This window comes from Sarcophilus harrisii, chromosome 3, assembly GCF_902635505.1.
Source record: "Sarcophilus harrisii chromosome 3, mSarHar1.11, whole genome shotgun sequence".
NCBI lineage: Eukaryota > Metazoa > Chordata > Mammalia > Dasyuromorphia > Dasyuridae > Sarcophilus > Sarcophilus harrisii.
In genome coordinates, this window is record NC_045428.1 from 503,815,609 (window position 1) to 503,829,516 (window position 13,908).

Consider the following 13,908-nt stretch of genomic DNA (forward strand, 5'->3'; position numbering starts at 1 on the left):
TGAAGGGTGAATCGGACCTAGATTGTAGAGAACCTTGAAGACCAGAATTGATTATTTTTTCAATTATACAGTAAAGAGTTATTTTGATTAGAATCTAGATATTTAAATAAGTGTGATCTGGGGTCATAAGTTTTGGAGGAACTTTCCAGATGATGGGTTCAAGAGCTTGTTTCTAAAAATATATACTTGGATAATTTTGTGACTCCATGTATTTATTTTCTATCTTTACAAACATTATCTTGAAAAGGGGTCCATAGGTTTCACCAGACTAACCTTGGGGTGGGGGTGATTTACAAAAAAATCTCTTTTCTAATCCAATTCCCTCATTTTACTGCAGGGATGACTAAGGAAGAGTGACTTAGGGTCCTTAAGGAGGGGTAGGATTTGAACCCAGATCTTATCTTTGAACTAGATTTTCTAAATTCAGGACTCTTTCCATCCCACCATGCCAGCCTCTTTGGAGTCCACAACCAGACAGCCCTGGTTCCAATATATCAGCACTGTATCAGGAAACTTCTTTTGGAATAGCTTTCTGGACCAGGCAAGAGATCATGTGGGAAAACCTGCCTCATTGCATCTTGAATCAGGAAGGGACAATACAGATCTCTGTCCAAAAAAATCTTAATTCTAAACTGGTCTAAGTAGGGGTGGGAGAGGGAGAGCCAAGGGAGAGAGCGAAGATATGGGGAGAGGGAAAGTATCAAGAAGGACTTCATGGAGGAGGTGGCGCCTGGAAGACAAAGATGAAAGATGATGATGCTGGGATCTTGTGACTGGAGATGTTCTTAAAAGTACCTGCTCTCTAGTGTCCCCAAGCCCTGCGGGCAGGAAGGGCGGGAGTCAGGACTGAGAGATTATACCAGCCTGGCTGCTTAATAGAGAATTATACTCTCTTGGCTCTAAAGTATAGAACTATACCCATGGGTCCTCTCTTAAAAAAGAGGTAGGTCCGAATTTAAAAGAACAAAGACCTCTATATCCGAGATGTCCAAGAACAGAACAGGCTGTCCTGGAAGAAAGTGAGCTCCCCATCACTCGAGGTGTTTAAACAGAGTCTGATCAGTACAGATTGAACTCAATAGCCTCTGCAGCTATGAGAGATACTTAATATCCCTGGACTTTGGGTCATCTGTAAAAGGAGGTCAGACTATGATCTTTAAGCTTCTTGCAGCTCTGACATTCTCTGAGTTCTCTGTACATAAGTGTAAGGAGCAGAGTTCTTGGCGCACGGTTTCCCATTTCTATGGAAATATTACTAAATTTCTCTGAGGGACAGCTAGTTGGCAAAGTGGAGAGAGCGCCAGGCTGGGAGTCAGAATAGACCTGAGTTCAATTGCAGCTTCAGACACTTAGTAGCTGTGTAATTTTGGGCAAGGTTGTTTTGAAGAATATTCCAAGTCTTGTTTGTCTCAGTTTCCTCATCTGTCAAATGAGCTGGAGAAGGAAATGGCAAACCACTCCTGTATCTCTGCCAAGGAAACCTCAAAAGTGGTCACGAAGAGTCGGACACAGCTTAAAATGACTAAAGAACAACAAATATTCCTGTGATCTATGAGTGCAAGTCATGGAAACCGAGACCCAGAAAGGGGCCTTAGAGTAGTTTGACACAGGTCACACACAAATAAGAAGAAAAGAAGCATTTATTAATTATCTACCATGTGTCAGGTTTCGTGTTAAGCATTTTACAAATATTATCCTGTGACCCCCACAATAATCATGTGAAGTAGGTGCTATTATTATTGCCTAGATTATTATATTATATAAGTTATATTATAGACTAGATTTTTCAGTTAAGGAAACTGAGGCAGGTAGAAATGTGAATGACTTGCACAAGGCTTCTCAGCTAGTGGCTGGAGGCACATTTGAACTCAGGTCTTCCTGACTCCAAGCTCAGAGCTCTATACTATTCTATCTAGTTGCCATAAGTGGCAGTTATGGAACTTGTAGGTCTTCTATGTCCAAGTTCAGAATCCTTCCTGTCACACCTTTCTGAGAACAAGGAAGGTTTCTGGGGGGAAAGGTGGAATCTGAAAGTGACCTTGAGAGTATCTGGTGCCTCCAGCTCTCTGCCCACCCACTCAGATCATTGGTATTCTTGTTTTCTACATGAAGCATTCACTCAATGCTTCTATCCAGCACTGGAATCCTCAGGTTCCCTCTCTTGGATATCCAAGTTCTCGTGTGTTTGTTAAACATTCATTCTTGATATTTTATAGTCGCAGCTTATCTAAGCCTCGGCCTACACTCTTGAGAAGTTGGTTAGGACACACCTGGAATTTAGAAATGGAAAATAAATTCTCTACTGTTTTGGTTTCCTGGGGTTTTTTTCTGCTATAACTTAAAAACTATTCTGGGGAAATCAGGGGCATTTGTATGTTATAGACTCTTTCTGTAACTAGAGTCTGCCTCCCTTTCCTCTATTACCTGAAATCCTCCCATTAGACAATTATTTTCCTTGAAGTCGGTTCCTGGCCTTGTGATTAACTGGTTGTGCAATCATAAGCAATCACTTCTCTTCATTGGTCCTCAGTTTAAAATGAGAGGAGAACCAGATCATCTTTAAGGCCTCAATTTATGTTCATAGTGTTCTCTGATTCTGTAAGAGCCATAACTAAAGAGGGGTGATCAGAGCTTTGTCCCAAAGCACCAAAATTTAAAAGATGCAAAAATCAAACACATGCACTCTAGCAGCAGAGATGTTGCTAGAGTCACAATGCTCCCTTCTATCCATCTGAATTTATCTTAATCATTTCTTTTGTTATTTTCAAATAAATTATAACATTGATTTGAAGGCACAATTTGAATTGTTTGCCCAAGGAGACATTTTTGGGTATTTGCCCCATCACCAAAGCTCCCAGTTATGGCTCTGATTCTGTGACATTCCTGACTTGCCACTTTTGTGGGTCATCCTTGATATTCAGTCCTGACCATAAGCTTCTGTTTTTCCCTTCTCATTTGCCTGAAATTCCTCTCTCTCTCTCTCTTTCTCTCTCTCTCTCTCTCTCTCTCTCTCTCTCTCTCTCTCTCTCTCTCTAGGAGCAGGAAAAGGAGGCCAGGAGCAGATCAGCCTACATCTCCACGCTCCCCAAATCTCCCCCTTGGGGGAGGGACTTTGATGAAGACAAGGATGAGGATGACGAAGGCTCCCCAGGAGGCTGTGACCCTGCAGCTGGAGGCAGTGGCAGCTCTTTCCACAGACTTGTCTTCTAGGGGTCTTAACCCCAGTCCTATGCTCTCGTCCTAGTCCCCAGCCTGCTCTGACAATCCTTCCCTTGCAAGGCCACTTCAGGCCCCTTATTCTTTAAGCAAGACAAGATGGGATGAGCTCAGATTTCACCATATCAACTTCTCCCCAAGCCCTGAGGACTTAGGTTGGACTGGGTCCTGTCTTCAAGCAGAGGAAGCAGACTTGTACTTCCTAGCCCCAGACCTGTTCTTCCTTCCCTAACTTCCTAGCAGGAGTAGGAATAATGGGAGAAAGTTAAGGAGAAGTAGATTTCAGCTCCCTTCTTAACAATCAGAGCTGTCTAATCATGGAGCAGGCTACTTCTCCATAGGGAGTGAGCTCATCAAGGGAAATATTCAAGCAGAAGGCAGATGACCACTCATTGGGGACATTGTAGAGGGGATTTCTATTCAGGTACAATTAGACTAGATGACCTCTGAAGTCCCTTCAAGCTCCAAGATTCTCTGACGACACCTTCCAGGGAAAGGACATGCAAGGAGGAGGTTCTGACCCTTTTCTGAGGGGAAGAGGCAGAGGTTAATGGTATGTGCCCAGCCTAAGGCCCATGGGAGCGTGTGCTTCTGGTCTATTTGTTCTAGGAACTAGATCATCGGGACCTGACTCTTGAGAGAGTACCCAAGCAAAAGACTCGTAAAGGTCCGTTCAAACGCCATATAAACAAATGTTCTCATTGATTCCACTGGAAAATCTGCTGTGTGATAACAGCTATTTCAGCTTCCTACAGTAATAATTCTTTGACTCAAGTACATACGGTACATGCCAGTCAGAGACAAATGCTTTTTTTTTCCCCCGGGCCTGGTTTATGTAAGTTATATTCTATTACAAAAGTACATGATCAGGTTTGGGGAGAAAACTTCATAGCTCTAATGTTCTGCAATCATAGAGCATTTGCCCCTTTGCCCCCTTTCCTTTTTCTCCTTCTCTCCTTGGACTTCTCTATCAACTCCCAAATAATGTCATCATTCCCTGATAACATACCCTGGACTCTCAAAATTGAGGAGCATGGAGGAGGCTGAATGAGGGAGTGTGATGTCATTGAAGCCTTTTTTTCCCTCTAGTGCAGGGGGACCCACAGACCTTCCCACTTTCACCCCACCAACAATTCCATGGATAGATCTCAGAGTGTTCATGAACTTGGATGGGAGGAAAAAACCAACCCAGACACATCTTTATTTGCATTCACCACTGAATTCAGCATTTCCTTCAATTATCTTAAAAGCATGATCCTGAGAAGGGGGTCTATTATAAGCATTACCGAGACCACCAGAGGGGTCCACAACACCTAATGATGGTTAAGCCTCTCTAATTCTAATATGTTCAGCAGAGCACTTAATTTAATTGACTCACTCATTCCAATGGAAACATAGGATCATTACAGAACAATCAAATTTAGAGCTGTAAGAGAACAAATGTAATCTAGCCCCTTTACAAATGTGGAAACTGAGGCCCAAGAAGGGAACAAAGTCAGGATTCCTTACCAGTTTTTGCCAGTTGGATGTACAGTCTAATGGGGAATAACCCTGCTCACTCGCCTCTATAACCCTCCACCCTCTTCTCTAGGACAGGGGAGATTCAGCCTGGCTGGATCACTGGGCCCTGTTTGAAATATGGCAGATTTCCCCAGGATTGCTACTTATTTTACTAAGAGAGAACACTGCCTTTTGCATCTAGAAGAGGGTAGTGGTGACCTAGCAAATGGTTCCATTTGGGATGTAATGGCTACATTTCTCTTCCCATCCCAGTCCATGGGGTTAAAGCTGAAAGGGACCCTGGAAACCAAAGAGAGTCAGCACTGAAAGGACCTTAGTCCAATCTCATTTTACAAATGGGGAAAAGGAAGATCACCAGAGGTGAATTACTTTCAGAAGATACAGAACTGGGATTCACACCCAGATCCTCTGATCCAGCATTTTCACTAAAACCACAAAGCTTCAGTTTATCCCTACAACTTCCTAGTCACATTGGTGGTGGGCTTTTTAAAATTCCCGTTTTATAGATGAGCAAACTGAGGCTGAGCAAGGGGTTGATCTGAGAGTGCCCACTACCAGTTTGCTATGATGCCTGATCAGACCCATTCGAATTGCCCATGTTAAGATCCTTGTATTTTTTCTTTTTTAAATTGGGGAGATGGGGGAGCATTTTATATTATTAGCTTAATATGCATACAGGTCTTGGAGGTTCAGTTTTGTTACTTGCTCCATATGCAACATTGAGGAAGTCACATCCCTTCTGATCTTCATTGTCCTTATCTCCCAACCTTTTTTGTAAGAAAAGCTGGAGTGCAGAATGACTGAGCTGCCATCATCAGCCTTTAGCATAGTAATAAGGGGGTTCCTTTGGGAGAGCTGACACTCTAGCTACTGAGGATGCTGAGACTGATGGGTTGCTTGAGCTCAGGGCTTCTGAGATACAGTAGGGATAAAGCTGACCAGGTGCCCAAGGAAGTCTGGCACTAATTGGGTGAGCTTGTCCTTGGATCCTTGTCTCCCACTCAGCCCCCTAAGTTGCTTATGGAGAAATAAACTGACTTCAGTCAGAAACCGATCAGCAGGTTCATGCCTTCTGTGCAGGTCACTGGTAAGGTTGGGGGGACCCAGTCTCAAACTAATAAAAGCCCCATCAAACAAAATTAATAGGTGGGATTTCAGGGGATAGGTCACAGGCCTGGCAAGCTCTGATTTTGTTTGGTAAATGAGTGAGGAGGTCTGGAGCTGGAGTAATTGCAAGGGAAGGGGAAGGGCATATGGACCCAGAGGGAGGCACTGATTCCAAGGGTGCTCTCCTCTCCCAAAGGGTGTGGATAAATTTTGTGAACATCTTTCCCCTATGCTAAGCATCCTGTTCTCTTTTTTTTACCTTCCAGTCTTGAGTTCCCCACAATCCAATTTTGGTTTTACTTTCCTGGGGACAGTGACACATAAAAATAAATTTATGATTTCATTGCAGCTTGATAAGTTGTTCCCAGTCTTGCTCACCAAGCAGGTTTTCTTCTCTATTTAGGGGATATGCCCCAGAATGAAAGGGGGCTAGAGGTAGTAAGTATGAGTGCTTCATTCAACAAATATTTATCAAAAAGTCTGATATAGGAGAGATCTTGTATCTAAAGCTGGACTTCAACATGTTTAAAAAAAAAAAAATCAAAAACTTCCTGCCCTCAAGCATCTTCTATTCCATAGAAGAGTGGGGGAGGTGATGGGATGGGAGGCTGACATGTACACAGGCTTAGTGTGATGATGAGAAAAAGAGCCTGGGGGCTAAATGCTTTAGGGGCAGTTTCACCTAGAGGATCACTGGATGAACATGTATCAGGATTGGATTGTGGGTTAAATTCTTGTTCCGATAGTGAAATAGTCTCTGAAGTACATAGGAGTGGAACCTGGAAGGGGCCTTGCAGCTGAGTAGTTGAGGTCTTTTTACTGAGGAGAAAACAGGCTTGGAGGCTAAAGTAATTTGCCCAAGATCACACACAGATAGTAGAGCTGGATTTGAAACCAGTTTTGAGATCTTATGGGTCAGATCACTGTTTCTTTCCTTCCCATATTTTTATTTTTTCTTGCCCAAGTTACCTGGGAGGGGGACGTCACAGCCTGGCCAGTTGGAGCTGGCATTTGGGCCACACTCAGGACCAGGAATTCCTGAACTGGGTCCTAATCCTGATTCTGGTCACTGATGGGGTGACTTCAGGTAGATGGTCTGTGACAGACAGAATATTGGGTACAGCCTACGGTGGGTAAAGTTTTAAGAGAAAGGGTGCTCCTAGGTTTCAGGCAGAGGGAGCAATTATTCTCTTTGACTTTCCTGACAGAGAGCAAAGGGAACAAAATTCTTAGCAGTGAAACTGCGGGCTGGTCTTTTCCAGGCACATTTCTGTCATGTTCTCCATGGCAATCCTGCCAGGGAGTGTTGGTCAATCCTGAGTGAGAACCATATTACCCTCATTTTCTAGAACAGGAATCAGAAGAATTCAGAAGCAATGATCATACAGCTAATATCAGAGATAGGATGGGGACCTCGGGCAAGTCACCAGGACCCTCATTTTAAGGCTCAAAGCTCAGTGCTGTTCTTCTACAGAAAGCCTTCATAATGAGGCAAAGCATACTGCCTCTCAAGCTCTTCTATGCCCTCAATCTAACAACAAGGAATGGCGGAATCAGACTATGTAATGGACAATCAGACTATTTAAGCTATGAGACTATGCTGAGAGTCTCAGTATAATTATTCTCCTCCTTTACCTTCTTCCTTATCCACTGGAACTGAGGAAATACTAGAGGTTTTAACTTCGAAGGAAAGCTCTCTGTTTCTCTTCTCCAGCCTTCAGTGGAAACCACTGTATTCTCACCTAACTGTCCCTATTAGGGACAGGCTGAAGGGAAGGGGAAAGGAAAATGGAAAAGAGTTCAGGAATGCCTCAGTCTCCCCATCTGCCCTCTTCTGTGAAACAGTAGTACTATCTTTGAGTCAAAATTCCTGGCTCTAATACGAGGGGTCAGTGAGATGTAATAAACCTCCCCTGAACCTCAGTTTTATCATCTGTAAAATGGGGATATCACTGACATACCTGCCTTCAACTGGTTTGTGGAAGTACTTTCTAAACATAAAGCATTACACAAATGAATACTTAATTAACAGGCTGGAGAGGTGAGATGATGATTACACTGAGATAAGATGATTACACACAGAACTGAGACTGAAAGTAAAGTCAGAGAGAGAGAGAAAGGAGAAGGGGGAGGAAGGAAAGCCATGATAACAAAGGAAGAGGAGAAAATGGGGGCTTCTGAGACTTCAAATCCTTTCAAAAAGTCTCTCTCAGCCTCAGTTTCCTCAACTGTAAAAAAAAAAAAGGGGGGGGGGATGAACTAGATTGACCTCTTAGGTCATTTCCCAGTTCTGTCCATCATCTTATAATCTACTACATATTAAGCAGCAATATTGGATGAGGCTCATGTCCTGGCTAAGTGACTTCCAGCAAATTACCTCGACTCTGGCCTTGTAGTCTCTTCCTCTGAACCATGGGGATGCTTCTTGCACTGCCTACCTCCTAGGGTCTTTGTGTGAACCTTAAAGCACCCTAGACATGTGAGTTGTGAGCCTTATTCTGTGAGAGTGGCTGGGGCCCTCAACCTCCATCGACCATTCGCATCAGACAAAGACTCACTCAGTGGATCAGATTTCTCTCTGCCTTTATTCTCGCCCTGCTGCAGTTAACAAGGGGATTCACTTTCACCGGGCCTGTACCATATTTCATCAAAGGCAGAAACATTAGCTACATTAAACCCATTTCCCACCCTCCTCCCCCTCCCACCCCCAACCTCAAAACCTACTTACAGGATAAATACATGTTACAAATGCTGTTTCTTCATCTTCTTTTAAAGGAAAAGAATAAATTAATAATTTAGGCCATTGGCCACCAACAGCGATTTGAGGAAACGTGTCCATTTTCAACAGTTAACATCTCAGGTACACAGTGCACTACAATCCATTTCTCCTCCTTTTTTGGAAGGGGGATTCAGGGAAGGTTTTCCACAAAGACCACTATCCCTTCCCCTTTGTACCCCAGGAAATGGTTCTAAGTTTCAAGACACAGACACCAACACCAATAAAGATACGAGTGCAGAACTGGGTATGTCTTTATGGGACGGCCCTCTAGGTGACAATCCTACAGGTTCCTCTGCAGTCATCCCCATCCTACCCCAAAGCCACAAGTCATGGTCTTTCAGATCTCTTGGATCCTTCCTGCTCTTTGTAGAATCCAAGAATGTTACAGCAAAATCAAACAGAAGCTTAGAGATCATCCAGTCCAGGGAGGGGCAGGGAGCAGGGGAAGAAGAGAAGGACTTTTCTATCTTTCTGCTGGCCTTTTTGAGGGCTCACTGTAATTCTCCATTCCCCTCACCCCACTCCTGGGTGGGAGAGGGGATGACTCCTTGACTCCCACCCCTTGGCCATTTTTCATTGTTCTGTCTTGATCCCAAGGACTGTAGCTGATATGGCCAGAGCTTAGGACTGTGGCTCTCTATTCACATATTCCATCTCCCTAAACATCTGTATTACCCATTATAAATAAGGCCTTCCAGGGGAAATAGGTGCAAGGAAGATGCTTTTTATAGAAAAAAAAAAAAAATGGTCTCTTCTAAATCCAAATCCCTGGATAAATTCCTGCAATCTGCATTGAGCTGTACAGCAAAGGCCAGCCTGAGGGTGATTCACCAGTAGGTCAAGCAAGGCCCAAGGCCCAGCCCTCATTCTGTGTATTTGTGGGAGTGGGGAGGAGGTGAAAGTTGAAGAGGAAAGAGTAGCCACAAAACTCCAAATCTGGTAGCTGTGGGGTGCCGCTGAAATCAGAAGAGAAAGACAACTTCTTGGTTCATCAAGTGAAGGCTTGGAGGGGGACAATGGAGTTTTCTCAGGCCATCAATACAGCTCAGGCCCAAATAGCCTAAATACTGTCCCCAGCTGTTTTCTTTAAAGCAGAAAGGTTCTTCTAGTGGAAGGCTTGCTGCTCTTTCTTGGTGTGTCTCAGAGTCAGAACAGGTGCTCCCAGGAGGGAGCCTCCTTATCTATTGGGTGAAACAATGGTCACAGGCTCGCTCTTTTCTCTTAGCACCAGCAAAGCTCATGCCTTTACCACCCAGTGCTATGGCAGAGTATCTCAGGCAGAATGTTTGAACTGAAGGGCCTTAGGCCTCTGAGTCTAAATCCCTTATTTTCCTGGGCTTCCCCATTCGGGGCCTCTCAAAGTGGGTACCAGACACGTTTGGGAGAACGCAACCTTTAATCACAATCAGAGCTGAGCAGCCACCAGGAAATACAGTTAGGACTGAGAGCTGATTAACAACTAGCCATTTGGCTTTTTTTTTTTCCACTTTCATATTAAAATAATTTGGGGAGGGAAAAAGAAGAGGCCAGTGTTTCTCGGCATCGTGACGCAGAATTCTGCTTTCTTCTCCCAGACAATGGACCCTCGGCTCTTCCATTTCTGACAAAGTTGTACGAGCTAAGAACAAGGAAGGAGCCTTTCCCTGCCCTTCCTAAGCACAGGCTCCCAGGCTGACGCTGTAAGACAGGGAAAGGAGTAACCTAGAGGTAACAGGCCACGATATGGCCATTCAGAGTCAACTCAGCTTCAACCCTAGTCCAACGAGGTAGGTTCCTTTTACCCCATTTTTGTGATGGGGGAACTGAGGCACAAAAGGATAATGTGTACTTGATTTAAGGACCTGAAGCCTTGGAGGTATGTTGCAAATTAGCTAATACCCTGGGGTGCTGGGTATCCTGGAGGTGTTAGGTGTTGGGCTCCCCTATTTTTCAATCCTTTTCCTCGACTAGATTTGGCCCTTATTTCATAGTGTCCTGGCCAATAGGAAGGTGTGAGAGGAAAAGTGTGTGTGTGTTCATCTTTTGGGGGATCCCTTGGGCTATTCTCCTGAAGTCCTGAAAGATACAGTTGTGTAGGCAAGTAAGAAAAGCACTCAGACTTCAGGAGGAATATTGAGACAGTTAACTTCTCTAGGCCTTGATTTCCCATCTGTAAAGTAAGGAGGTTGGACTAGATGGTCTCAAAGGTCCTGTCCAGCTACAAATCCTATGAAAATTACAAATAATTGAGTTTATGAGGAGTAACTCATCATCACCACTAGGTAACCCATTCTCTCTGCCTCTCAGAGAAAGCTCTGGCTCCTAAGCCCTGTAAGAACACTGTTCTATCACAGCTGCAAACCAAGTGGACCCCTGGAGAAGACTAATTACCTCCCCCACCCCACCTGGGCCCAATCTGAGGCACATCGTACATGCGTGCAACACAGACTTGTTCTTAAGATCTTTCATTTTTTGACATGTATCCAGAAGACTTCCTTTTCCCCCCTGCCAAAAAAAAATTCTGGGCTTGGTTTTGAGGATTTTTGCCTTTTCCTGAGAATGGACATAGGGAAAATATCCAGCTTTGACCTTGAAATAGATTTCATCCCAATCTCTGAAACCTGTACAGATCCCCTGTACAGAATTACTCCTACAAACCCCACATCTCCCTTACATACACAACATCAGTCCCATCTACATTTCCTCTTCTCCATGTAACATCCATTGTCTCCTTTGCTGCATTTCTTCCATGACGACCTTTCCCCAATGGATTTCTCCCATTCACATAACATCAACAACATTAACAAAAACACACCTGGTGCATTTTAACTGGGCATGTGACATTACCCTCCATCCATATTAATCCACTCCCATAAAGTACCTCAGATTCTTCATTAACCTCAAAAAGCTTTCCTTCCCTTACCCCCTTCCTACATTTCATCAGCCTCATTCCCTTCACTACATTCTCCCTCCCACAGCTGCACACTCCAGTGGGAAGCCAGTTCCCTTCTAATACTACAGACATCCAAATGCTGGGTCTGTCCTCTTGCCTACAGTATGTCCACTCCATCCCCCAGAGTCCCATCCTCCAAAGTGTACAAAGGAACCCCGTTAGCTATAGTCCCAAGATGCCTACAGGTGCGGCTTCCTGCTGAGCAGGGATTCTCCATTCCAGCAGGAGCCTCGGTACACTCATCAAAGCTCACAAGTCTGTAGTTTTAATGTCCACAGCATCCAGGTGCTTGATATCTTGGTCTTGATCTTTAGTCCCCCCCCCTTAGTCTATTCTGCTTCTCCCCATCCTGGGTTGCTGGAAGCAGCTTCTCTGGAGGTGGGACATTGCAAACATCAGCCAAATCCCTGCTCCCTGGTGCTGGGATTTTTCTATTCTTAGAACCAGCCTCCTTGGCCAAGACAGGCAGGCCCTGGACCTGGGGAAGGGGATCTCCCTGCTTCTGGGGATTCCCCAAACAGAGAAGGCAAGGGTCCCCTACCAAGAAAGCCACCTCTAACCAAGGGTCCCCATTTCTTCTCTCTTGGAAAATGTGCCCCAGCCTATAGGGACAGGCTGGTAGAGTCTTAAACATATTATGTCAAGACTGAGAGAGAGGCTGGAAGTCAGGGAGCAGGAGGCTGTGACAGAGTGAGTTGGGGGCTCTGAATTCCGGATCCCCAGGAAGACAGCCAACCCTGGCTCAGAGGAAAATCCTAGAGAGAGGGAGCTAGAGACAGCGGCAGAGACTTTTCAGAAAAAGCTTGGGAAGGAGAAAGGCAAGGGCAGGTAGATTCTGGGCATTTTCAGTATTGCTCAAAGGTGTGGTCCTGAGCTGGTGCCCAGAGGCCAGAGAGACAGCTTTATCCATCCCTTCAAGCACTTCCTCCCCCATTTTGGCCTCGGGAGAAAGAGTCTAAAAGGCTGGGCCCAAGGAGCAGTTCAGGGACCCCAAGGAGGGAAGAAGGGAAGCAGGAAGAAGTCGGCTACAGGAAGACCCCTTCCATGGGTTCAGGGCCTGCCCTGCCCTTCACAGCTTGCCCGCTTTGCTGGGCTCTGAGGACTGCCGGACATCTGTCCACTCTTGCATGGTGCTTTGCAAGGCCTGGGTCTTCTCCTTGTCCACTTGCACGTAATCCACTTTTTCATCTGATGTGATGGATGATGTAGATGGCTGTGGAGTGGAAACACAAACCAGCATAAGTCCCAGGGGTGCAGACTGCCCTTCCTCCAAGCAGAAACTTCCCCCTTCATTTTCCTCAGCTGATGCTTAGTTGCTGATTGTTTTAACTACAGATATATATATATGTGTGTGTGTGTGTGTATGTATACACATACACACACACTCATATACACATGTTTAACCATACATATGTGTATATATGTTTTAATTACGTTTTAACTATATATATATATATATATATATGTTTTACATATGTTTATATGTGTGTGTTTTATATGTGTGTTCATCTCTATATATGTTTTAATATCATTTCATTGGTACAGAGAACTCCTGATAAAGAAAGGGGCTAACTTAACCAATGCAGGTCACTATCTTCTCTACAAATTAGGGTCTAAGAAAATTGCCTGATTCCCTGCAAAGTTAAATGACTTGCCCAGGATCACAGAACCAGAACTTGTGTGAGTCAGGCTAGCTTTCGGTCCCTACTCCATAGCTGCCTAGGATGGCTGAGAGCCTCCAAGGCAACCACTGCCATGGGCCCACAAGCTTCTCTCTGGGCTGGGGCACTGGTGGAAGGAAGGAAGTGTGAATGAGCTCCCATCTGTTACCCCCATCCCCATCAGGACCACCTATGACTGTTGTGGGCAAGGAAAATATAGTGCAGACTTGGGGCAGCTTGAGCAAATGGAACCTTCCTGGGGACAAGAAAAATATGAAATCAGTTTTCAGGACTATAGCAGGGAATTCCTGAAACTCCAAGAAATCTTCCTCAACTTCTTAGATGGCCTCAGGAACTGCCTTTACCAGGGTGTACTTTTATTAAATGGATGGCATGTTTGAACCCTTGGGATCTGAGTAATTCATTGCACTAGATGGGGATGCATGAGCAGGACAGTGCAGCCTCTTCATCACAGGACTGTTGTAAGGATCAAATGAGATCTTGGATAAGAAAGTAATTCAGAAGCCCATAAAGCAAACCTCACATAAAGTAAAGGATTATTATTTGACTAGAAGTTTACTTCCCTGCCCATAGTGCTCTGCTGATGGCACACCGACTCCCTGCCCTGCCTCCTTACCCTTCCCCCAACATGATGGCCCAGCCAGTCCCTGAGACCCTTGCCCTCTTGGTAC

The 13,908-nt window shown here is 44.7% G+C and overlaps 2 protein-coding genes across 4 annotated transcripts in view; one reads left to right on the top strand and one right to left on the bottom strand.

Annotated features, from left to right (window-relative positions):
• Positions 1 to 6,198, top strand: part of USP35 (ubiquitin specific peptidase 35) — a 79,485-nt gene extending 73,287 nt beyond the window's left edge. The window contains exon 16 of the mRNA XM_003764615.3: positions 3,037 to 6,198. Coding sequence (XP_003764663.1) covers positions 3,037 to 3,210 — 174 coding nt within the window. The 3' untranslated portion in view covers positions 3,211 to 6,198. The remainder of the gene's footprint in view (positions 1 to 3,036) is intronic.
• Positions 6,199 to 8,410: 2,212 nt separating this feature from the next.
• The window catches only part of GAB2 (GRB2 associated binding protein 2), a 249,075-nt gene continuing 243,577 nt past the window's right edge, over positions 8,411 to 13,908 (bottom strand). For all 3 annotated transcript variants that reach the window (XM_003764621.4, XM_031961521.1, XM_023499682.2), the window contains exon 10: positions 8,411 to 12,768. In XM_003764621.4, the coding sequence (XP_003764669.1) occupies positions 12,625 to 12,768 (144 nt within the window). In that variant the 3' untranslated portion in view covers positions 8,411 to 12,624. The remainder of the gene's footprint in view (positions 12,769 to 13,908) is intronic.